The 27,167-nt window shown below is 42.3% G+C and overlaps 1 protein-coding gene across 1 annotated transcript; it reads right to left on the bottom strand.

Moving 5' to 3' along the window:
- Positions 1-207: 207 nt before the first annotated feature.
- On the bottom strand, positions 208-24,881 carry LOC117504500 (nucleoporin GLE1-like). Its single transcript, XM_034163956.1, has 16 exons — positions 24,752-24,881; positions 21,620-21,853; positions 17,276-17,434; positions 17,020-17,168; positions 16,861-16,915; positions 16,009-16,032; positions 15,727-15,960; positions 13,922-14,144; positions 13,142-13,254; positions 12,247-12,459; positions 2,647-2,837; positions 1,891-2,020; positions 1,404-1,508; positions 949-1,061; positions 365-428; positions 208-276 (listed from the first exon to the last, which is right to left on the bottom strand). The coding sequence occupies exons 1-16, from the start codon at positions 24,848-24,850 to the stop codon at positions 208-210; spliced, it is 2,175 nt and encodes a 724-aa protein (XP_034019847.1). The 5' UTR covers positions 24,851-24,881.
- Positions 24,882-27,167: the final 2,286 nt, after the last annotated feature.

A 27,167-nucleotide genomic window follows, 5' to 3' on the forward strand; every position in this document is an offset into this window, starting at 1 on the left:
CTGTGAGCAAGCACTTGGCGACAGTGGGAAGGAAAAACTCCCTTTTAACAGGAAGAAACCTCCAGCAGAACCAGGCTCAGGGAGGGGCAGTCTTCTGCTGGGACTGGTTGGGGCTGAGGGAGAGAATCATATAGCAGCATATCTACAAGAAGTCTCTACAAAAATCATAATTTTGTTGTCCAATTATTGCTGACTTCCCCTCCAACGTCATGAGCTCCAGAAGGATGCGGTCAGCTGACCTTCAGGTGGGCTGATGTAACGACTCTGCAGCGACGTCTGCAGGTGAAAGACAAAGTCATCATTTTTTAAGACACTGCATACTTAAATGTGACTTTTTAAATTTGTCGAGCACCGAGTGACGCACCTCGACAAACAACTTGAGTCGGGCAAAGGAGGCCATGTCCCCGCTGATCGTCACAGACTCAATCCTGCAGACAAATAAAATACTCATCAGAAGGAAGAACACCAAGGCCACAGACAGTTCATACAAACCTTTTTTTTTTTTGGAGGGGCAGGGGGGGATTTAATCAGGCTACATTTCAGATAATCTGGTTTTAAATAAGATCTAACCCAAAGTTTGGTAGGTTTACTTTTCAAAAGCTTTAATCAGGTAGAAAAGTGACATAAACTGAATACAATTTAATAAGAAATTGATTTGAAAAAAACAACTTAAATCCTGGATGTTGAACAAAGGGAGATATTTGACTTTGCGCTCTAAGATATTCATTGACATTTTATTGAATATTTTTTCTGACATTTATACTTTTTTGTCATTTTGAAGTGGATCTAAATTAAATTGGACGTCGGGACTCAAAAGCTTCAAAATGTTTGACTCAAGTGATTCATTTAATAATTCAAAACTCTTCAGTGAAATTGTGTTTCCTAAAAAAAAAAAAAACTACATTCATAATTTGAAGTATTCTGGAACTGTTCATATTAAGGTGATGCACATATTTAAGGTCGAAGGTGAGCATGTACCTTGGGAGGTATTCCTCTTTCAGCAGCAGGATGAGTTTCCAGAACTGGTCCTGATAGGCTTTCATCAACGCGTGACCACAAACCTGCATGAAGGCGACAGTTTAGACACCTCCACAAAATGCAGAAGCACAGAAAAAGTTTTAAAATGAACCAGAGCATTCTCTCTAAACACACAAAGCTCCAAGTGTGCTGATATAGTTACTCTTGAAGACCACTGGGAGACCGTTTCTGCAGCATTTTCAGTAGAACAAACTCTCAGCAGTTACAGAAAACATGGTCATGAGGTTCCCCTGCTTCATGTTCGGTTGCTTCAGCCTTACACACACACACACACACACACACACACACACACACACACACACACACACACACACACACACACACACACACACACACACACACACACACACACACACAAAACTCACTTCCAGGAAATCAAACAGCAGCGTCGCTGTGACATCAGTCACTGGCTCCATGTTCAGCATCTGGGCGATCCAGCGCCAGCCGTGGTTCAAACCGTGAGGGCCCAACTGAAACAACATGAGGTCCAACATCAGTTATTCACATGTCTCACAACAACACACAAACAAAATGACAACCACACATTAACTTGAGAAACATTTGTCTCTTTTTTCCTTCCATTCCTCCCAGGTATTGTGTCCAAATTACACCAAACCTGACACTTAAGGAGGTGGGTTCTGGAATCACCAACTAAGACCAAATTTACCAAAGGTCAACCATTAGGACCAGGTCATAGGTCAAAATGTAAGTTTTTCCACTAAAGTTTACACCACACTTGGCACATATATGGAGGTTGGTTCTGAAACTGCAAGTTGCAAATTTGTCAAAGGGCAAAAATATTTATGGTGTGTGTGTGTGTGTGCGTGTGTATTTGATGTTGCTGTTTGTTACCACCTGCTTGGAGCTGTCGGGCCACTTCAGCTGGATGATGCCAGCATAGAGACGAATCATGCCAGTCATCCGATTCAGGAAAATCCCATGGGCTTCAACTCCAGAGTCATCAACACGATAACCGAGAACCCTGCAGATGTGATGACATAATACACAAAACCTTACACACATTTCTCTTATTTTTAAAATCTATTTTTCCAAGAGGAAGCACACAACATGTGAAACAATTATGATAACTAAAGGACACATTGCACATTATTTAATGTCCCGGTTAGCAGCACAACATAAAAGTATCCATGAGTGTAAGTTTATCTGCACACAGTAATAATTAGTGGTCACTGATATATTTTATTGCCAATTATCCAAGGTCTGTGTCCCAAGAATGCTCCCTGTGAATTTGAAGACTCTGGCAGCAACAGCACTGGACTTATGCTGAGCACAGACAGACAGACAGACGGACGGACGGCAAGTCTTCACAATATCCGATGGCCGTATTTGATGGCCTCGGGTAAAAATAATCTATGTGTACCATAGATTGGTAAGGAGTTGCGTTCCCAAATTAGCTGACTTTATTCTCATTAATATGTTTAATGTTAGCACAGAGCATCCTGGAAACTGCATCAGATATTCTACCACCCAAGGGGCAACCATGTCTGTAAATATGAAATAGCAACTGCATGTCATTACAGAGATACTTTCACAAGAGCCCATACTGTGTCTCCATGAAACACGCAGTGACGTGTTTGTTCCACTGACCTCTGATATTCTTCCATAGATGTGCCGGCCTTCTTTGGGGGGTAATGTGGGACTGCATACGGACACTTCTTGTGCAAGTGAGCGAGGATGAGGTCTCCCAGTCGCGGGTGGCGCTCCCATATGCCCGAGACCACCACAGCGATGGGGAAGGCTGCTTTGTGATGGGAAGCCACTTCCTCTTCTCCTTGTTTCTACAGATGGAAAAAATAAATAAATAAAAATGACAAGGTGGAGATCAAAGTGGAACAGAAATAGCTTCGCCCCTGCAGCTATCATTGAACTGAATAAGCAGCAGCTGCTATCACACATGGATTTTCACTGCCTTTTATTGATCTGTTCTTTTTAAATGTGGTGGCCAAGTGGTTAATGCACTTGGTTTCAGTTCAGAAGGCTCCGGGTTCAAATCCCACCCCTGCCACATTTCTCCATGTAATGTGGAGTTGCGTCAGGAAGGGCATCCGGCGTAAAAATCTATGCCAAATCAACATGCAGATCCACCCTGGATTTGCTGTGGCGACCCCGAGCGCAAACAAGGGAGCAGCCGAAGGGACTTTAACTTGTTGGAACCTTGAACACTTTTACCTTTACTTTTGAGTTTTTTTTTTTTTTTTTTTTTTTTTAAATGGTATTTTAGTTTTAACATAATTTTATGTCAAATATGTGTTGTAACACTGTTTCCTGTATGTGCATTAGACGTTTACCTCGCTGACTGCAAGCAAATCTACCTACGGGTATAAATAAAGTAACCTGTTACCTTTTACCCGGGGGCGCTGTTGAGCTGGTGATGGAGTAAGATGTGTTTTGTTTGAGCTCCTGTCAAACTTTTTATATTTTAAGTTAATACTTGCGCTGCACATTAATACATCAACCAATTTGCTCTGCAAATATTTCAGAAGGGGGGTGAAGGTATACATTTGAGTAAATGGCGATGAATCTGGGCAAATTTACAGTCACTGGAGCAGTGACCACTAGGCCCAACACCACCTCGAGACACACTCCTGCTGCCACCCTGGCAGGAATGTCTCCGGCACAGCCAGCTAAACCAGAGATGGACATCGACTCTGTGAATTTGGAAATTCTTCTCTCGCTGAAAACTGAAATTCCGATGATTATAAAATCAGAAATAAAATCGCATTTGCTGAAGACTTTGATTTCCTTAAAAGTGAGTTCCAGGCAGTAAAAGCAGAAGTAAAAAACAACACGGTGGCGATTCATTATGTAATCCACCAAATGAAAAAGACAATCCAAGAAATGGAGACCGGACTGTCAACATACGACGTCTGTCCATAAAATATAGGTCCTTTTTATTTTTTAAACTATATGGATTTCATTCATATGTTTTTACATCAGACAAGCTTGAACCCTCGTGTGCATGCGTGAGTTTTTCCACACCTGTCGGTGACGTCATTCGCCCGTGAGCACGCCTTGGGAAGGAGTGGTCCAGCCCCCTCGTCGGATTTTCATTGTCTGGAAATGGCGGAATGAAAAGGGCTTTTTTCCATCAGATTTTTTTCAGATGCTGTTAGAAACTGGCACCTGGAAACATTCAAAAAATTTATCTGGCTTTCGGTGAAAATTTTGCGGGCTTCACAGAGAATAAGGACTGTTAACTGTCGCTTTAAGGACCCCTTTAAGGACGGTTGTCGCGCCGCGCTCCGAGCTGCGCGATGACGCACAAACCACTGGATAATTTCTAAGCTGATGGCTCTGTGGATACGAGACGTCGTGTGCTCTTTCTCTGGTAATCACAAGAGCTGGACATCAGCCATTTTCCAGCAGATTTCACTTTTAACCAGAGATTTTGTCATGGAACGCCGCGCGGAGGCTTCGCGCATCACGACCGATTTGCTTGATGAGCGAGTGAAAGGAACACCTCCGTTTTGGCGTGTCAGTGGACAAGTTTGGACATGTCTAGCTCTCCACAATTTCTCTGATACTTACTGGACTGGTAAGCATTGAAAGCCGAGACAGGCATGTCCTAACTTGTCCTCTGACACGCCGAAACGGAGGTGTCCTTTGTCTCGCTCATCAAGCGAATCGGTTGTGAGGCGCGAAGCCTCCGCGCGGCATTCCATGACAAAATCTCTGGTTAAAAGTGAAATCTGCGGGAAAATGGCTGATGTCCAGCTCTTGTGATTACCAGAGAAAGAGCACATGACGTCTCATATCCACAGAGCCATCAGCTTAGAAATTATCCAGTGGTTTGTGCGTCTTCGCGCTGCTCGGAGCGCGGCGACCGTCCCTAAAGGGGTCCTTAAAGCGACAGTTAACAGTCCTTATTCTCTGTGAAGCCTGCAAAATTTTCACTGAAAGCCAGATAAATTTTTCGAATGGTTTCCAGGTGCCAGTTTCTAACAGCATCTGAAAAAAATCTGATGGAAAAAAGTCCTTTTCATTCCGCCATTTCCAGACAATGAAAATCTGACGAGGGGGCGGGACCACTCCTTCCCAAGGCGTGCTCACGGGCGAATGACGTCACCGACAGGTGTGGAAAAACTCACGCACGCACACGAGGGTTCAAGCTTGTCTCACGTAAAAACATATGAATGAAATCCATATATATTAAAAAAAATAAAAAGGACCTATACTTTATGGACAGACCTCGTAGTCAGGCGAGGTGGTGACTTTGCAGACTACAGTAAATACGCTGAGGATAGAGGTGACAGAGCTACGAGACAAAAGAGAGGAGATGGAAGGAAGAGCACGGTGGTGGAACATCAGAATATCGGGGCTGCCTAAGACAACTGGATGGAGTTCCACAGCATCAGTCTCAAAGCAGATGTGCTACAGCTGGATAAGGAGGTGCTCATCGACTGCTCACACACAAGCCTGGAACTAAAAAAAACCCACTGGGAAACCATGTAAGATAGTGGACAAGCTCCACGATTTCAAGACTCTGTCAACGTAATGAGCCGGGCGTGCACCCATGCTCCACTTCGGTACAACAGGGAGACAGTTGCCATCATTCTGGATTACACTGCAAGAGTCACCAGAGCAACAGCCACGTTCACCGAGGTCAGAAAGCTACTCCACAACCATCAGAAAGTCCAGTTTGGCATACTGTTTCCAGCCTGTCTCCATATATAACAGAAAAAAAAAAGAATTTACCAATGCAGATAAAGCAATGAGCTAAGTTTAGAAGCACATCATTATCTTTTTTTTTGTTATACAGTACTGATCACCTTCATGCATAGGCTAAATATTATTTTGTTATAACTTAGCGACCTGTCACACTTGACAATTTAGCCAGCATATGCTGACAGCCCGTTTCCACCGAGCGGTTCGGATCAGTACTGCTTGATTTGTGTTTCCACCACCAGCAGAACCCTTTCGTGTGGCAGGCAGAACACATAAATATTGACAACCATGCCATCGAGCACACTGACGCTGTCTCTTGACCTCTCTGTTAGACACGGCGGCCAATTAGAAAACTTTAACATTTTTTTTTTTTATTTTATGCAGAAGAATCAACTGATGTCTGTGGTAAACACTGACGTGAATGAATGAGGCGCTGTGTAAACACTGACGTGAATGAATGAGGCGCTGTGAGTCTTTCAACTTTTAAAATATGTTCATTGTCTGGTTGTGAAACACACCGGCGTTCTCTAGTTCAGACTGTGAGACAAACCACCGTGGGACTTCTTTTAAACGCTATGTTTCTTCAGCCACGAGTAAGAAAGTAAAGTATTTTCAGACGTCATTTTCCACAATCAGGACACTTGATGTGGATAAGTTTTCGTCAAACTGTTGTTGACCCCAACTGAAATGAGCAGGTAAGATTAAGACTTTATATTTACTCAGTGTGTCAATCAATCAATCAATTTTTTTTTATATAGCGCCAAATCACAACAAACAGTTGCCCCAAGGCGCTTTATATTGTAAGGCAAGACCATACAATAATTATGTAAAACCCCAACGGTCAAAACGACCCCCTGTGAGCAAGCACTTGGCTACAGTGGGAAGGAAAAACTCCCTTTTAACAGGAAGAAACCTCCAGCAGAACCAGGCTCAGGGAGGGGCAGTCTTCTGCTGGGACTGGTTGGGGCTGAGGGAGAGAACCAGGAAAAAACATGCTGTGGAGGGGAGCAGAGATCAATCACTAATGATTAAATGCAGAGTGGTGCATACAGAGCAAAAAGAGAAAGAAACAGTGCATCATGGGAACCCCCCAGCAGTCTACATCTATAGCAGCATAACTAAGGGATGGTTCAGGGTCACCTGATCCAGCCCTAACTATAAGCTTTAGCAAAAAGGAAAGTTTTAAGCCTAATCTTAAAAGTAGAGAGGGTGTCTGTCTCCCTGATCTGAATTGGGAGCAGGCTCCACAGGAGAGGAGCCTGAAAGCTGAAGGCTCTGCCTCCCATTCTACTCTTACAAACCCTAGGAACTACAAGTAAGCCTGCAGTCTGAGAGCGAAGCACTCTATTGGGGTGATATGGTACTACGAGGTCCCTAAGATAAGATGGGACCTGATTATTCACAACCTTATAAGTAAGAAGAAGAATTTTAAATTCTATTCTAGAATTAACAGGAAGCCAATGAAGAGAGGCCAATATGGGTGAGATATGCTCTCTCATACTTGCTGTATTAATCAGCGTGACTCAACATGCTCTTAACCTATATAAAACTTAGGCCAAAATGGCAGCAACTGCTGTGCTTCAAGACAATGAGTAGCAGGCGATGGTCACGTTGAGAGACAGTTTTTCAAGATGGCCGAGGTTTCACCCAGTCCCTCAAATCCATGATATTTTTGGCTGATTTTGATATACGAGGTCTGTGAGAAAACTATCCGACTATCCGGCCAACCACCAGTAGAGGACCTCCACTGGTGGTTGGCTCTCACCGCGGTATTGTATCACTTCCTGTTCCGGAGCACAGCAATGTTTTGCTGTATCTGTTCACTGTTTAATCTGTGCAGTTAGATTGATTTAGTTAACTAGATAACGTTTTGTTTCACAGTGTAATCTTCATGTGCCTTAGCTAAAGCACTCCTTCTGATGCAGTTTTATTTGTTGTTATCTATCATCCACCTGGTCGTTACTGTGAGTTTTTCTATGAATTTTCGGACCTTTTGTCTGACTTAGTGCTTAGCTCAGATAAGATAATTATATTGGGCGATTTTAACATCCACACAGATGCTGAGAATGACAGTCTCAACACTGCATTTAAACTATTGTTAGACTCGATTGGCTTTGCTCAAAATGTAAATGAGTCCACCCACCACTTTAATCATACCTTAGAGCTTGTTCTGACTTATGGTATGGAAATTGAAGACTTAACAGTATTCCCTGAAAACCCCCTTCTGTCTGATCATTTTTTAACAACATTTAAATTTACTTTGATGGACTACCCAGCAATGGGGAATAAGTTTCATTACAGTAGAAGTCTTTCAGAAAGCGCTGTAACTAGGTTTAAGGATATGATTCCTTCTTTATGTTCCCCAATGCCATATACCAAACCAGTGCAGAGTAGCTACCTAAACTCTGCGAGTGAGCTAGATTATCTCATCAATAGTTTTACATCCTCATTGAGGACAACTTTGGATGCTGTAGCTCCTCTGAAAAAGAGAGCCTTAAATCAGGAGTGCCTGACTCCGTGGTATAACTCACAAACTCGCAGCTTAAAGCAGATAACCCGTAAGTTGGAGAGGAAATGGCATCTCACTAACTTAGAAGATCTTTACTTAGCCTGGAAAAAGAGTCTGTTGCTCTATAAAAAAGCCCTCCGTAAAGCTAGGACATCTTACTACTCATCACTAATTGAAAATAAGAACAACCTCAGGTTTCGTTTCAGCAATGTAGCCAGGCTGACAAAGAGTCAGAGGTCTATTGAGCCAAGTATTCCTTTAACTGTAACTAGTAATGACTTCATGACTTTCTTTGCTAATAAAATTTTAACTATTGGAGAAAAAGTTACTCATAACCATCCCAAAGACATATCGTTATCTTTGGCTGCTTTCAGTGATGCCAGTATTTGGTTAGACTCCTTCTCCTCGATTGTTCTGTCTGAGTTATTTTCATTAGGTACTTCCTCCAAACCATCAACATGTCTATTAGACCCCATTCCTACCAGGCTGCTCAAGGAAGCCCTACCCACCTATCTTAGCTAATTATAGGCCAATCTCCAACCTTCCTTTTCTCTCAAAAATCCTTGAAAGGGTAGTCGTAAAACAGCTAACTGATCATCTGCAGAGGAATGGTCTATTTGAAGAGTTTCAGTCAGGTTTTAGAATTCATCATAGTACAGAAACAGCATTAGTGAAGGTTACAAATGATCTTCTTAGGCCTCAGACAGTGGACTCATCTCTGTGCTTGTTCTGTTAGACCTCAGTGCTGCTTTTGATACTGTTGACCATAAAATTCTATTACAGAGATTAGAGCATGTCATAGGTATTAAAGGCACTGCACTGCGGTGGTTTGAATCATATTTATCTAATAGATTACAATTTGTTCATGTAAATGGGGAGTCTTCTTCACAGACTAAGGTTAATTATGGAGTTCCACAAGGTTCTGTGCTAGGACCAATTTTATTCACTTTATACATGCTTCCCTTAGGCAGTATTATTAGACAGCATTGCTTAAATTTTCATTGTTACGCAGATGATACCCAGCTTTATCTATCCATGAAGCCAGAGGACACACACCAATTAGTTAAACTGTAGGAATGTCTTACAGACAAAGACATGGATGACCTCTAATTTCCTGCTTTTAAACTCAGATAAAACTGAAGTTATTGTACTTGGCCCCACAAATTTTAGAAACATGGTGTCTAACCAAATCCTTACTGGATGGCATTACCCTGACCTCTAGTAATACTGTGAGAAATCTTGGAGTCATTTTTGATCAGGATATGTCCTTCAATGCGCATAACAAACAAATATGTAGGACTGCTTTTTGCATTTGCGCAACATCTCTAAAATTAGAAAGGTCTTGTCTCTGAGTGATGCTGAAAAACTAATTCATGCATTTATTTCCTCTAGGCTGGACTATTGTAATTCATTATTATCAGGTTGTCCTAAAAGTTCCCTGAAAAGCCTTCAGTTAATTCAAAATGCTGCAGCTAGAGTACTGACAGGGACTAGAAGGAGAGAGAATATTTCACCCATATTGGCCTCTCTTTATTGGCTTCCTGTTAATTCTAGAATAGAATTTAAAATTATTCTTCTTACTTATAACGTTTTGAATAATCAGGTCCCATCTTATCTTAAGGACCTCATAGTACCATATCACCCCAATAGAGCGCTTCGCTTTCAGACTGCAGGCTTACTTGTAGTTCCTAGGGTTTGTAAGAGTAGAATGAGAGGCAGAGCCTTCAGCTTTCAGGCTCCTCTCTTCTGGAACCAGCTCCCAATTCGGATCAGGGAGACAGACACCCTCTCTACTTTTAAGATTAGGCTTAAAACTTTTCTTTTTGCTAAAGCTTATAGTTAGGGCTGGATCAGGTGACCCTGAACCATCCCTTAGTTATGCTGCTATAGACTTAGACTGCTGGGGGGTTCCCATGATACACTGAGTGTTTCTTTCTCTTTTTGCTCTGTATGCACCACTCTGCATTTAATCATTAGTGATTGATCTCTGCTCTCTTCCACAGCACGTCTTTTTCCTGATTCTCTCCCTCAGCCCCAACCAGTCCCAGCAGAAGACTGCCCCTCCCTGAGCCTGGTTCTGCTGGAGGTTTCTTCCTGTTAAAAGGGAGTTTTTTTCCTTCCCATTGTCGCCAAGTGCTTGCTCACAGGGGGTCGTTTTGACCGTTGGGGTTTCTCAGTAATTATTGTATGGCTTTGAATTACATTGTGAAGTGCCTTGGGGCAACTGTTTGTTGTGATTTGGCGCTATATAAATAAAATTGTTTTTTTTTTTTTTTCCCCCAAACACTATATGGATTTGAATCACGTGTGATTACATCAGACATCCTTGAATCCTCGTGGGCATGCAAGAGTTTTCACGCCTGTCGGTTACGTCATTCGCCTGTGGGCAGGCTTTGAGTGAGTAGTGGTCCCCTCTCTCGTCGATTTTTTTCATTTTTTAGGAATGGCTCAGAGACTGCTGCTTTGCTTGATCAAAATTTTTTCAAAAACTGTAAGGCACAACTGAGTGGACACCATTCGAGAAATTCAGCTGGTTTACGGTGAAAATTTTAACGGCTGATGAGAGATTTTGGAGTGTTACTCTCGCTTTAAGGACTGCCCACGGAGCCGGTCGGCGCGGCGCGCTCCGAGGCCCCGTCGTCTGGGTGTTTCGAGTCTTACAGGACAAGTTGGAACATGCCCAGCTGTTAAACAATTTCTCAGATACTCACTCGCTGAAAGCCATCAAAAGCCGCCTGAATTTTACAGAAGGTTTATCAACACGGAGGTGTTTTTCCTGTGGCACGTCACCATGAGCGGTTGTGCGCCGACAAGCCAATCTGTCCGCACGTCTTTCATTACAAAATCTCCTTTAACAGTGGAATGTCCGGATAAAATGCTGATCCCGACCTCTTCTGAAAATCCTCTGTTATCTCACGATGTCCTGGATCAACAGAGCCTGAAATGTGGATGTTCTCAGCTCGAAACACCCAGACGACGGGACCTTGGAACGCGCCGCGTCGACCGGCGCTGTGGGCAGTCCTTAAAGCGAAAGTAACACTCCATAATCTCTTATCAGCCATTAAATTTTTCACCGAAAACCAGCTGAATTTCTCGAATGGTGTCCACTCGGATGTGCGTCATAGGTCCTGAAAAAATTTTGATAAAGGAAAGCGCCATTTCTGAACAATGAAAAAATAGCCGGGAGGGCTGTACCACTCCTCATTCAAAGCATGTCCACAGGCGAATGACGTCACCGACAGGCGTGACAAAACTCACGCATGTGCACGAGGGTTCAAGCATGTCTGATGTAATCGCACGTGATTCAAATCCATATGTGCTTATCCATTTCATCATTCTGGAGTTTCAGCACCTTCACCTCCTCGACCAAGTCCAGAATGATTTTCTGCTGCTGCCTGACAGCAGAAACCTCTTCCGACAAAAACTCCAGAGATTGTTTGATGTCATCGATATCCTCAGCCACTTTCTTTGGTCCCAGTTGTTTGTCAGTGACTTGCATTCAAAAAAGCAGAGCGCAACAAGGATTAAAAATCCCAAAATATATAGTGCAAAAGTCCAAAAGTGTTAGACTCCTGCGTAGCTCCAAACGCCCCGCTCACGCATGTGCTGTCTGTGCCTGAATCAGACAGTGCATCAGTTTACACTTGATGCTCACAAAGCAGGAAAAGGATATACAGTGCAGGTTCATTGTCCTGTTGCACAGCAGCCTGCTCCAGGTTTTTGAAATGGAGCAATAACTCCACCTGGTGGACAGGTACCACTAATGCAGGTACAATAGAATTATGGCAAGAGCTCTAGTATCAGGATAATTTTGTAAATTAAAGGGACATGAAAATAGTGGTTGTAACAAAGAGGGGAAAAGAATTTACCTTTAATATTAAAGACTCAATTTAAAAATGTAAAAGGTATTTTGGGAATTTTACCTGACCACCATTTCTTATTATTGTGCTATCTGCTTTTTGAAACCAACTCTTTTGTTACTTTATATATTAGACACAAATAAGATGACTCACCACGAGCATCTCTGCTGTTCTATAATAAACAAAGTCCAGGCCCTGTGGATGATCAGAGGTGGAGACAGACCTCCCCCCAGTCACCACCGGTCGTCCGGAGAGCAGCTTGTCCAACTTGTCGAAGATTTCTCGAAGCTGGTTCCCGGAGACGCTGGAGATCTGATTAATAGGGGTGGTGGCTGCTTTCTTAAGGTCCATCCTCAGCTTCTTGATCTGAATGCAGGGAAGAGAAATCAAGACAGTCTGCACAAAAACCAACTCAGAAATAAATCAAGCCGTCAGCTGCTGTTTCACATAAGAATCACTTCAACAGCAGGTTTTTTTCTTACTTGTCTATCATGTCACCATTGTGGCACAAAATAAATGTTCTGTAGCACAATAAATAAATAAATCCTTTGTTGCCATTATCACCCACCATGGGATCACTTTTACATATGAATTTAATTCTCTAAAAATTACATAAAGTTCACATTCAAAAGTAGCAGACAAGTGAGAAATCTGGCAAATTTTCTATATTTTTAAATTGCGCAGTTTTAGGCTGAAGGCCAGTAATAACTAATATAACAGTAGACAAAGAGCAACCATCTGAACTCTTTTAGCTTGTTTGCAGTAAAATGCATGATCATCTCATAATTACAAGCTCAGCAGAAAGAGACTAGAACTCTTTAAAGCACATTCAAAAATTCTAGTATGAAATAGTTTCCAAGAACTTCACCCTCTTGTGGATTGCATAAGAAATCTGAGAAGTTCATGATTTTTGTTTGACCCCACCAAAACACTTAAATCCCAGTAGCATTCAAAACACAGGGGGACTGATTTTCACATACATAGTTAATTTATTATTATTAACCAAATACTGCATTATAGAAGTTCACAAGCAAAAGCACAAACCAACCTGGGTATCTTTAGAAGATGAGAGCAGACTGAAGGACTGAGCGCACTGACTTCCCGATTCCTGAAGCTGGTTGTACCACGTCAGTGTAGCATCATCTGCGTTGGACTTCAGCCCTGGTGGCAGAAACCATGCGTCAAATGTTTACCAATACAAAAGTAACATGCAGGAATAAATCTGAAAAATACAGTGTCAAGTATCGGTGTTCACAATACCTGAAAGGCAGCTGTGACTTACTTGTGTGAAGCGCCTTGAGGCAACTTTGTTGTGATTTAGCGCTATATAAATGAAATAAACTGAAACTGAATTGTGACTGTGGGCACTTGGGAAAATGCTATATAGAGAGATTCCACCTTTTTTAAACGTTTTTGTAAAATAAACTACAATAGAATTTCTTCTTTTGTGATTTATGGCATTATAACTACTTTGCAGTGCTGAAAAGCCATTTCTGAGTTTGACCTATGACTAGCTATGTTTGTATTGTTACCACAGAGGTACAGGATGTGCAGGTGCAGTGAAAAATAAGCCCATAGAGAGCAAACAATAAAGCACGAAGAAATTGCTTGGGGTTCGACAGATTAAAACAAAGACGGAATCTGGAAATAACCTGAAGCAAAGCGGAGTGGTGTTACTCCGCGTAGTGGTGTTTTAGACTCCGTGTCATGCATTCAAACCGTATAATGCACGGCTTCTCGTTGTTTAATGCACTTATGCCATGGTCCCACACAGTGAGCTAACACAAGTATTTAATTTTCCTGATTGCTTCCACTGTCTGAATCTCACCTTTTCTCTCAGCTTTCTCCCTGGCCAACTGTGCGGCCGTCTTCTCGGCCAGCTGCTGGGCCTGAATCGCTGCCTGCTTTTGTAGCTCCTCTTCCTCCTCCTGCTCCTTTTTCTTTTTCTCCTGCACCTCAGAGGCCTCTTTGTGCAACAGCTGGAGGAGATCCCTCATTTCGTGAAGGGTTCGATCCGCCACATTCATGTCCTCCATGCAAGGAAAATCTCCCTGGAAGAAGAGAGAAGTCTTACTCACATCCAAATCCTAGTTCTTGTTTGTGTTTTGACACAAAGAACATGACGCACATTTTTGAAAACAAAAACAATGCAAAAGGGGGAAATCTAGGATTTTTGGGATGCACTATTACAAATATGCTGACTTGAGACTTGACTATTCATGACGACTTTGTCCCACCTCTGATTAGAGGATGAGAACAACCCCAAGAAAACCATCCCAACCATGAAGCATGGGGGTGGAAACATCATACTCTGGGGGTGCTCTTCTGCAAAGGGAACAGGACGACTGCACAGTATTGAAGGGAGGATGGATGGGGTCATGTATTGCGAGATTTTGGCAAACAACCTCCTTCCCTCAGTAAGAGCATTGAAGATGGGTCACGGCTGGGTCTTCCAGCATGAAATGACCCCAAACACACAGCCAGGGCAACTAAGGAGGGGCTCCGTAAGAAGCATTTCAAGGACCTGGAGTGGCCTGCCCAGTCTCCAGACCTGAACTCAATAGAAAATCTTTGAAAACCTGAAAGATCTAGAGAAGATCTGTATGGAGGAGTGGGCCAAAATCCCTGCTGCAGTGTGTGAAAAACTACAGGAAACATTTGACCTCTGTAATTGCAAACAAAGGGTACTGTACCAAATATTAACATTGATTTTCACAGGTGTTGAAATACTTATTTGCAGCAGTAACATACAAATAAATTATTTAAAAAATATATACATTCTGATTTCTGGATTTTTTTTTTTTTTTTAGATTATGTCTCTCACAGTGGACATGCACTTAAGATGAAACTTTCAGACCCCTCCCTGATTTCTAAGTGGGAGAACTTGCAAAATTGCAGGGTGTTTAAATACTTATTTTCCTCAGTGTGTGTATATATATATATATATATATATATATATATATAATTTTTTGTTCAAGCTACAATCTGCATATAATAGTTTCATTGAATATGTCCCAGAAAGACAGACTCAAACTGAACAAAGTTCTACACCTGAGCTGAATTTAAGCAAACCATTCAAGCAATAAATGGTAAGAGGAGCACAGTGGAGCACTGCTGCTGCAGTGAGTGGCAGTGGTGAAAGTAGATGAGTTGGAATACTTGGAGGGTGAACTATGCAAAGAAGTGGAGAGTGTGATAAAGGCATGAAGTGCAGGCAGGGTGGAGTGGGTGGACAAAAGGCAGGACTGATTTGTGATAGAAGGACATTTGCAAGCAGGGTACACAGGGAGAAGGATGCTGAGGATGGAGCCACCAGGCAAGATGACAAGATTGAGGCTAAATAGAAGGTTTATGGACTTGCCGGGTGGAGGGCATGGGGCGGTTGGTGTGACAGAGGAAGATGCAGAGGACCAGGTGAGATGGAGACTGATGATCTGCTGTGGTGTCCCCACCAGGGGAGGAGCCAAAAAGAAGCTGATGCTGTGGATGCCAGACGGTTAAAGTAACAAAAATAAAGTAAAAATAAATAAACTAAAAAATGCAGACCTCACAGTCACAAGGGTATCCCTTTGAGTGACCCCCCTCCCCCTTCAGAGCAAGAAATATCAAATATAAACAAACTCCATAACTGACCTCTGATGTTTTTCTCACAACCTCTGACACCTGAGAGCAGAGCTGGTTCCCACGGGTGCTGTATGTACTGAGACAGGTTGGCGGGATGAAGGTCATAGTCTGGGTGGACAGCTGCAGCTGCTGGTTGAGCTGCAAGATCTCCTTCTGGATACTGTTGAGGTTCCGTAATCTCTCACTGCCCTCCGCCTCCCGCTGGCGCTCAAGCTCCGCCTCCCGCTGGCGCTCAAGCTCCGCCTCCCGCTGGCGCTCAAGCTCCGCCTCCCGCTGGCGCTCAAGCTCCGCCTCCCGCTGGCGCAGGTTCAGGATCTGACAGCAACAAGGATGAAGACCAAACTGATTAACTGGCAGCATTCATGAGCAGTCATCAAACCGCTAAGTAACCAGTGGTGACTGGATGAGGGCAACGATACTACACCAAACTGACAGAACATACAGAGTGTTTTTAGCTAACAGGAACAGGAATCCAGACAAACAGAAATGTCACTATTTCCCGATTGAAAATTCCAAGATACAAATTGTAAACAAGAGCAACAGTCAACACCAGTAACATTGTGACCTCAGTCTTAAGACATAACCTGCATTGTATTATCATAATTAGTTCAATAGCTGTTCATTGATTATTTACACCGACTGCTCATGGTGAAGTCAATGTAGGTGATTTGGCCTGAGTTTCCCAGATGAACCTCTGACTTCAAGCTCACTTTCAACATATATATATTGTAAAATCCAGTGTGGGAATAGACAAGTCACGAACAGTAAGTTCTCGCATCTTATAGTTCTCTAAATTAAAAGGGCAAATAATGAGGACAAACTGATTAGATGTTCCTCAACTCTGGTGCCACAGGTCAATCCAAAAACCACATCTGTTTTGCTTATGTAATATTCCATAGACAGTGCCACCCGCTGGACATTTCTAGGTTTGTTGCAGAAAATATCATCATCACATGCATGATGAAAATTAGGAGCAGGTGTGGTTGAAGTGATATGCAGCTTGAATTGCGCTGTAATTTTCAAAAACCCCGGTTTGGTTACCATCAAGAGCAAAGCTGCTGCCTGGTAAATTGTGTTATTAATTTAATGTGTGCTCGTGGAGACAGAACTACCAAACCTCTCAAATACAGCAGACCACAATACCTTTATTCTGTGCTCTTCCTTCAGCTTCTCCTGGCGCCTTATGCTCTCTTTAGTCCTGCCATGCAGAAAGAGGCGGTGGGGGTGGGAGATAGAGTTTCAACACACACATCATATCAACCTTCTCAGAAATGTTCACCACCAGCAAATGCCAGCTCTTACTCTCTGTCGATCATGTCTCTCATGCTCTGATGCTCCTGCCGCTGCTTCATCTCCATCAACTCTTCAAAGTGTTTCAGTTGCTCTGATGCATGGCTCACTATGGCTGCAAAAACCTGCTCCTGTCTCTCCTGCCGCAGCCGGAGTGCCATCTGGGCCAAGAGATGGAAGGAAGCGTTTATATTTTATATGTGCAAGACATTACTTGAAACTTTGCTTCTGATGCTTTAGGGGAGAGACTTAAAGCTGACACTCTCACCTTGGCCCTTTCCCGGTATTCCTCCTCACAAAGCCGTATCTGGCCCGCGATCTCCATGGCTCTGGGCGAAAGCACAGACAGGGCAGGCGGCAGTGTAGGGCTGGAAACGTTACAAACATCTGGTTCTGAATGGCCGTTCATCGTCTGACTGCTGGTAGCCTGTATCACATTAAAGTGCAACAAAACTCAAGTTCAACACAAACATTCCACTTTTTTTTGGGGGGGGGGGGGGGGGATCATAGCTGAGGAAGAGTGTTAAATTTCACCTGTTAAAATAGGAAATGTAGGTCAGCGCTTCCCATTTAGGTCTCCATTCTCAAATGTATTTTAGATTAAGTGACTTTAATTGTATTTTAAATTAATTTAAATTCTAATTCTAAGTCACTGTTTGTGACTTTAAAAATTTGCAAATCAGCTTTTAGTTGTGGAGCCATTCAGTCAGGCTGCACAATCAAACCAAACAGACAAGATACAGTGGTAGGTCAAAGTTTGGGCCCCCTGACGATTTCCATGATTTTTCTTTATAAATCATTGGTTGTTTGGATCAGCAATTTCAGTTAAATATACAAGGTCTGTCCAAAAAGTAATGGACCTTTTTATTTTTTTCAAAAACGATATGGATTTGAATCATGTGCGCTTGCATCAGCCAAGCTTGAACCTTCGTGCGCATGCGTGAGTTTTTTCCACCCCTGTCGGTTGCGTCATTCGCCTGTGGGCAGGCTTTGAGTGAGCACTGGTCCAGCCCCTTCGTCGGATTTCCATTGTCAGGGAAATGGCTGAGCGACTGCCGCTTTGCTCCATGAAAATTTTTTCAGTAAACTGTGTGAGACAGCCAGGTGGAAACCATTCATAAAATTCAGATGCCTTTCGGTGAAGATTCTATCAGCGTCACACAGATTAAGGACCATTACAACCGGATTAAAGACGGCCCACACCGGCAGAGGGCGCGCCGCGCTCCGAGCGGCCATCGACAGGCTGAAACGACCAGATCATTTCCAAAGTGAAGGCTGTGTTGATCTGGCACGTCGTGTGACTACCAGAGAAATCGCAGAAAATGTGGACATCAGCACTTTTGCGGCACATTCCACTGTTACAGGAGATTTTGTAATGAAAGACGTGCAGAGGAATTCGCGCGTCGGGACGGTGCCGCTCATGGCGCACTTAATAGTGCTTACCAAGCCAATTTTGTCTTTCAATAATTAGTGCTAAATGTATTCAAATCAATTAAATGATAAGGGTGCCCCAATTTATGCACCTGCCTAATTTTGTTTAAATAATTATTGCACACTTTCTGTAAATACTACAAACTTCATTTCACTTCTCAAATGTCAGTCTGTTCGTCTACTATATGACATATTTAACTGAAATTTCTGATCCAGACAACCAATGATTTATAAAGAAAAATCGTGAAAATTATCAAGGGTGCCCAAACTTTTGCATACAACTGTAAATTAACATGACTGTCAACACACAAGCATGTCAAAGTAAACTAAATAAATAGAGCATTATTGAAATGTTCAGATTTGATGCCAAGTGTGAAACAACTGAGACCATGGTCCTCTGGAAGAAAAGGGTGGATTGCCCCATGCGGGTGAGGAGAGAGTTACTGCCCCAATTGGAGGAGTTTAAGTATCTCGGGGTTTTGATCACGAATGGGGATAGGTTTGAGCATGAGATCGACAGACAGATTGGGGCGGCGTCTGATGTTTTAGGGAAGCTGTACCAGACCATTGTGGTGAAGAAGCAGCTGAGCCCAGAAGGTGACACTCTCGTTTTATCAGTAAAATTACATTCCTGTCGTGACCTACAGTCATGAATTTTGGGTAATGACTGAAATAATAACGGTCACGGAAACAAGCGGCGGAAGTAAGAGTAAGGAAATAAGAGGGGTGGAAGTAAGAGTCCTCTGTCAGGTATCTGGGTTTACACTCCTCGACAGAGTGAGAAGCTTGAATATCTGGGAGGGACTCCAAGTAAAGCCGTTGCTGCTTCGCATTGAAACTAGCCAGGTGAGGTGGTTCAGGCATCTAGTGAGGATGCTTCCAAGTGATCTCCCTAGAGACACCTGCCAAGCACATCCAACAGGGGAAACCCAAGGTACGCTGGAGAGATTATATTTCCCATCTGGCTTGGGAATGCCTCAGGATCCCTCGGGAAGAGTTACAGGACTTGGCCATGGATAGGGAAGTGGAGGATGAGCTGTTTAGTCAGCTGCCAGTACAATCCGAATAAACAGCCAAAAATAAATGGAAAAAACAAAAAATGAAAAAATTTAATAACCATATGAAACTTGGATAAAATGAAATCATGCTTAAGCAAAAGCTACTGAACCAATATGGGAACAATCTCTGGAATTTTTCCAAACTGGAAAAAGGCTTTTTAGTAACCTTTAATATCTAAATTAAAAGATAATATGGTGTCAAAAGTACAGACATGACTCTCTTTCATGGTGACATCTTGACTACAAATTACTGGGTTGTTGTTTTTTTGGTTGTTTGTTTGTTTTGTCTTTTTTTAATGAGTTTGGGAGGTCTTACAACATATTCCAAAGCAACTTGTACAGTGCACCTGGAAAGTATTTACAAAGTATTCACACGACTATCCCCATGAGTTTACTCCATTTCTGAACAAGGGTGTAACATAACAAAATGTGGACAAAGTGCAGCACTGTGAATACGTTCAGGATGCACTATATTAAATAAATAAATAGATAATACAGTACTGTCAACTATGACCACAAGATGGCACTGTTTACAACCACAGATGGCACTACTCAATTTCTCTGATTAACTGCTGGTGACGTGTGGCATGCTGATGTACTCTGTAAAGAGACCTGTTACTATTCATTTTACCCTTTAAAATCCATTTTATTAGTAAACAGACCAGGCCGAACAATCTACGGGGAATCTCCAGCACCAATCAGGGTTACGTATTTCCTTGATTAAAAGCCTTGACCTTGAATTAGGAGCTGCCTCATTTAATGGCTGAGTCAAATTTTTGTCTGAAAAAATAAACGCCTGCCTTAAATAAGTGCTGGGCAATATGTGCATTAAAAGCATTACATGTAGCTGAGCCACTCTTTTTCCCCTCAGTCCGCTGCGGTGCCTTAAAATCGTAAAGCCTGATTTATGCTTCTACAACTCGGTGGCCATGCAATGGCGTTGACATGCGCATGACCCTTTTAAAGTTCTTTGTCGCGTTGGTGGGCGTCTTATTATCAAATGTATTTGATCCATGATCAAAATGTAATCTGCGGGCGCACTGCAAAAACTATTAGATAAAATATGACGGGAGAGGAAGGAGTGAAAATGTAAAAGTGACAAATCACGGCCCTGTTGGGTCTCCATTGTTTGGCAGGTGCATGTCATGCTGTGGGGAGGGTTCGCAGCCCCACAGAGGGCTCTGATCTAAAGCAGTTGTCTTTGGTTTGCCACACCCAGGGATATATGAACCTTAACACCATATTACAGTGCAGTCAGCAAGGAGCATTTTGTTAATCACCGGCCTTGAATAAAGGCCTGCCTTGTTTAGGTGCCAGGTCTGAGCACAGTTTGAAAAAAATAGAGGCATCGAATTTCCTCAAATCAGCAAGTGTCGGTGCTGAAATTCATTTCGTGCCTGTTGTGACTGGGCACATCCAGACTGTTTTCATTAAAAACCCGAGGGGGTTTTACTGAAAATGCATTGCGATGGGGTGGGACGTTCTGTCTCATGTGAGCAAATATCCATTATAATATAATATCCAATATCCAGGCGCCTTTCATTGAGATCGTGAGCTACGGTTTTGTTAAGTTCCTCTTTCGTCCCTTTTGCGCTCTTGCTTCGCAGACTGTTCGGTGATAAAAGCTCTTTCGTCCACCTTTTCTCAACGAATTGTAACGTTTTTTTACTTTTTCCCTTTGTTCAGGAATCGCCGTGTGCTGTGTGACTGGGCCATTACATGGAAAACCACAGAAAAACATTGGGACTTTTGCTTTAGTCCGGTGAGTGCGAGTATCCATTTATACATTGACGGTTTAGGTGGGTTTTACTGTATATGCGGATGAATATCATCAGCAAAGCTGGATTTTCTAAATCTGATTACCAACTACTTACAGTGCAAGTAAGTCGTGTGACATAAAGGGTGAAAAATGGAGGAATATCCCATATTTCATTGCACAGAAATTAGAAGCTGTAACTGGCACACAAAACATGGTGAGATTGCACGTGTATAAATTAAACCACAAAAGCAAATAATTTAATTAAACATATTCAATTATATGGACACACACAAATTGCTCACACTAACACACACCATGAGACAACAAAAATGTCAGATCATTGTGTAGTCAAAGGGAGACTCACCTGCTCAGCGTCAAACTTTGAAGGCAGAGCCACTGAAAGCACAGTGGGTTTACCGTTGACCTCAGGAGTAGATGCAGCTGAAGAAGGACAGGCTGGACTCTCCACAGAAAAGCCAGGGCTGGAGTGTCCAGAGCTCACAAATGATGTCTGCAAAGACTGGTTGGTAAGCCGATCCAGAACAGCACCAGCAAATGGGGACAAGCTGAGAACCTCATTGTACCCTGCCAAGATATCCTGCAGAAGCACAGAAAAGTTAATATCATGCATGCAAGCTTTAAACAGTAAATTACAAACTCAAAGAAAATCTCTCTCTCTCACACACACACCGATGTTTAGTTAAATATGTTCAACATTTCATATTCAACATATAATTCTGTATGTTCCGAGTCATGTAGGAACTCCCCTGTTCTTGGTCAAATTTATACCAAACACTGCTTGTTTTGGACTTCTGTGATATAACTCCATATCTGAACTTTGGTTTGTTAGTGATTTAATTACAATTGAACAATTTTTCTTGTAAAGGTTATTCCGAAATGAGCAATAATTATGGGGAATTGAAAATCTGATAGCTGCACAAATAAAACAGTGGCTGCTTGAGTTTAATTAGGTAAATCCATACACTGTAATATTCACAGCACTTGGCTTTTCCCACATTTTGTTAGATTAGATAGATTAGACAGAACTTTATGGATCCCTTGGGAAGACTCCCTCAGGGAAATTGAGGTTCCAGCAGCATCGTATAGCAGCACACAGCGTATCTAAAGTGAAAGTAAAAAAGAACAGTTTGCAAATATTAATAGAAATACACAATATAAATTAAGGAGATGGTCTAGTGATTAAAGCACTGAGCTTGAAACCAGAGGATCCTTGGTTCAAATCCCAGCCTGACTGGAAAATCCCCTCGTTGCTCACGGTGTGTAGTGAGCGCCTTGTATGGCAGCACCCTCACATCGGGCTGAATGTGAGGCATTATTTGTAAAGGGCTTTGATAGCCTGATAGAAAAGCACTATATAAATGCAGACCAGACAATACCAGACATAAATACTGGTTTACTGGCTACTACTGTTCCTTTCATTCCTCCTCCTCCTCCTCCTCCCCCCCCCCCCAAAGTGAGGAGTTGAACAGTCTGATGGCCTGAGGGACAACCGAATTCCAAGCCTGTTGGTCCTGCACTTGGGAAGGAGCAGTCTGTGGTTGAAGAGGCTGCTCTGGTTGCTGATGACGGTGCGCAGAAAGTGATTGGCATCATCCATAATGTCCAGTATTCTCTTCTTTGCCAATGTCAGAGAGTCCAGTTTCATGTCAACCACAGAGCCAACATGCCTGTTCAGTTTGTTCAGCCTGGATGTGCACTGTGTACACTGGCTACTACAGACTGGAAGAACATCCAGAGGAGTTTACTGCAGATGTTAAATGACCACAACCTCTTCAGAAAGTACAGTGTGATCTGTCCCTTCCTGTACAGGTGGTTGGTGTGGGTTGTCCAGCCCAGTCTGCTGTCAAGCCACAGCCCAAGGAACTTGTAGGAATCCACAGCCTTCACCTCAGCTCCCTTGATCAGAACTGGTTGCGGACTTGGGCTGGACTTCCCAAAGTCAATGACCAGCTTCTTTGACTTTGATATTTTGAACTGTAGATGGTTTGTGTGGCACCAGGCAGCAAAGTTCTTCACTAGGTTCCTGTACTCCTCCTGCTGATCACAGTGTCAGACATGGTGTGCCTCAGACTGAGATACTGCGGCCTGTCGGTGAGGTGGCTGGAGATCCAAGTTACCAGGCAGGGGTTCTCTCACATCCTGTTCAGTTTGTCCTGGAGCACAAGGGGCTTTATGGTGCTGAAGGCATTCGAGATGTCCAGGAAGAAGTCCAATACTAAGACTCAATCTGAGGAAATATTCATTTATCCACAGATAAGATAATCACCAGGATAACTTGCCTGCTCAAGTGGTTGAAGCTCCAAGCACAGTCACTTGCCCAGTTCCGGATCACTGTTGTAGTATTTGCGCTGCCATTTCTCGTTATCAGCACGAATAAGCCAATACTTGGTACCAATGGAAAGACTGAAGTTTTTTCTACAAATGACCACAAGCTCGACCGGATCCAGCCATCCTTCTGATCAGCAGAGGAATCAAAACATCCCGGTGTCTCCGGTGTGCACGCGTTTTCTGACTCACTCATTCCTGCAATTTGAAAGTAACGATCTCTAAGACATGGCAAAGGTGAGTTAGCTATTCTGTGTTTTTGGTTCTAGAGTGGGAAAATACTTACTTAGGTAGAAAATGTTAGTGTGTCATGTCTTGCTGTTTAATTGCTGCGTGCATTTATCTCTGACGTAAAAATTTGCCGGTTGTAGATCACTGAAGCAGCAGTCTCATGTCAGTACTTGTGAGTCATGTGTACTTTGGGGGTCATCTCAACATCAGAAATGGGCATGAATGTGGGGGCTTTTACTTTTTAATTCGGGAGAAATCTCACCTCCACACTTCATTTTTTGCTAGTAAATACGTATAACAGTGTCTTTTGAAACTAAGTAAATTCTCATGCAATAAGTATAATTTATATCATTTTGTGTTCAAAACACATTCTCTGGCACAGTGTGTATCATTCTGCATTAGAAGGGCTCCAGCCAGATGCCAGGAATGAACCCAAAGTGACACAGAGTGTCATGATCCAGAACCGGGCAAAGTGATCCATTTCTGGCAAATATTTGCACCACACAATGTTGCTTCACACTTTAAGTAGAAGGGCTACACCATCCAGACTTTTTCAGCTAGATAACATCCAAATACCCAATACAACAATACACAATAAAGGATATTCAGTTGCATTATGGCTGGACTTAAAAAAAAGTTTTCCGGAACTGAGCAGCTGTCTGTACTGCCTCCATTGAAACGAAATTGATGAGTAAATTGTTTTTTGGAGTGGCCGGCTTGCTTTTTTTTTCTCAGAAAAACTGTCAAGGTTACTTGCTAAAACGAACCTTGGCCTCTTTGTACCGTCATCACTAATAGTCACCAAATAAATGCTTTGAGTGTTACTTTCTGAGCTAGATGTAATTCGTAGTGTAAAAAAGTGGTGTTAAATAGGCTTCCACAAAAGATCATCGCTCACGTTAGCTTAGCATTAACTTACCTCGCCTCTTTCCAGCCAGTGTGAGTCGAACTTAATTTGTCCCTTCGGCGAGTTTTTGAGGGCCTCCAAAGTCTCCCATCGTAGACTTGCAGACCGCATAATTACACAACAGTAAACACAAACAAAATACTTCTACTTCTTCTTCTTATTTCGTGTTTAATGTGGGTTGGCAACCAGCTTAAATTGTGCACTACCGCAACCAACAGGACTGCAGCGTTTGTGGGAAGATTGTTTACGGAGCGCTGAACTATATACTAACGGTCGTTAACTGTGACGTCACGCATCATGTGATATCCAACTTCCGGCTCCAAACAAAAATGGCTCGCTATTTTTTTTTTAACAAAAGTTTATTTCAGCGGTTTCCTGTTTTCCAGTGATGTTGAGAGAATGATTTAAATCTGTATGATGTAAAAAAAAAAAAAAAAAAAAAAAAACCTTCACAGGCACGCGATTCTGACCTTCAAAATAAAACTCCAGGATTGACGCAGACAAAAAAAATCAGCAAATGCAATAACAAACGAACAAAACATAAGGGAAAAGAGAAAAAATAAAAAAGTTCAAGTTCCTTATAGAGGTGTCAACATTTTTTCTGTGTTCAACAAAATAGTTCGTTTTCAATGCTGCACTTACACTGTTGCACAGGGACAACAGCATTAACATCACAACATAAAACTCTTTGCGTATTGTGCCTAAAACTCTCCTGGATATATTAACTGGGTTTTTAGACATTGTTACTGCGTTTGTTTTATGTAAAAATGTCAGATGCTCAGGTTGTTTCTCCATTATTTTCAATGGGAGTTGCTGTGAGCTGCGATCGCTCGCTGTCCATGTCGTTCGGGGTGAAAGTCAAGTTCGCACTTTAAGGTCCCGTTTATTACCTCCGTCAAGGAGGTTATGTTTTCGGTCGCGTTTGTATGTTTGTCTGTCTGTTTGTCAGCCGAATAACTCAAAAGATTTGAACGGATTTTGATGAAATTTTGTGGAGTAGTTGGAAATGACACGAGGAACAAGTGAAGAGGAAAGAAAACTAGTGTAACTGAGTAAAAAAAATGAAAAGGAAAAAAGAAAAGAAAAAAAATGCAGCTTATCAAATAGAATTTCCAAATTTGTTACTGTAATTTGTCATTTAATTTACGTATTTTGAGTGAATTTTGTCTCTCTGAGTTATTTTTATTCATCAGTATTTTAATTATTATTGATTTATTTTATTTATTTTTTCCTGTGGAAACTACCTCCCTGCACTCTGCCTCTTCCGTACCTCCTGGGCTTCCGTAGCTCCTCACTTCTACCCCTCAGTGCCTTTTTGTAGTGATGGGCAAATGAAGCCCCATTCAAGACTCGAGGCTTTTCATCAAACGTTTCGATACATGTCTCGAGGCCTCACGCAGCGCTTGGTTTGTTGTACTGCCATCAAGTGGTGAAAGATATGCACAGGATGAATTTACTCTGACGACCCCCTGGATTTGATGTTTGACCTTTAATTGTGCAAATAAATACTTGAAACAATAAATTAATAAACCAAGAATAATATTGTTCGTTAACTTAGTGAATTAAACAAATGACTGAGTAAATTAAACAAATAAGGCCCTAGACATATTAGTTTTGAGAGATATATTAATGTTATTTTTTAAATGGGTGGTTTCAAATAATTTATAACAATGAAAGACTATTTTGGGGAGAGAGGGGCTGCTACGTCCACAATCAACAATTTAAAACAATCCATAAAAAGGCATCCCAGCTGCTGGCATTGAACCTATGATCTCCATACAGCAGGTGAGTGCTGTATCCACTAAACCATACCCCACATGTATTATCTGACTAGAAGTCTTCTATCAATGGTACACGTGTGATCAAAATGCTCCCAAACTGGAGATGTCTTGCGTCTTTTGGATGGCTCCATTGTAAGTTTTGTTTTTAATACTGATGCTGCTGTCAATCACTCTCCTCCACGCGCTGGACCGGGAAAGCGCCAAACGTTTCCTGCATTTTTCGAGCGCTTTTCAGCGAATCGAATCGCTCAACGAAGCAGTCACGTGGTTTCAGAAAACGAGGCCTTATTTAGCTGTAGTCACGTGGTTTGATACAGGCCTCGAAGCGGGGCTTCATTTGACACGCCCCCTTTTGCTCGATACAGTCTTCGGAGCCTCGCTTCATTTCGCCCAATAATTACCTTTTTGCATTGCTGAGCGTAAGTTGTTTGGGGAATGCTGCCGCTATATTACATTATTTTCTTTGCTAAATGAGCCAATTAGTTCATAACTTCTGATCAGTATTGTTTGTTGATAAATGTTGTTGCATTGGCAGTCATTTTTATGTACTTTTTACCACTAATTTAACTGGTATGGACGTTTTTAGTTGCATTTTGTGGCGCGATTTGCATTGTCTTGTGACCAAAGCAGCGTAGCTTGTAATTCGT

Source organism: Thalassophryne amazonica, chromosome 22 (genome assembly GCF_902500255.1).
Source record: "Thalassophryne amazonica chromosome 22, fThaAma1.1, whole genome shotgun sequence".
NCBI lineage: Eukaryota > Metazoa > Chordata > Actinopteri > Batrachoidiformes > Batrachoididae > Thalassophryne > Thalassophryne amazonica.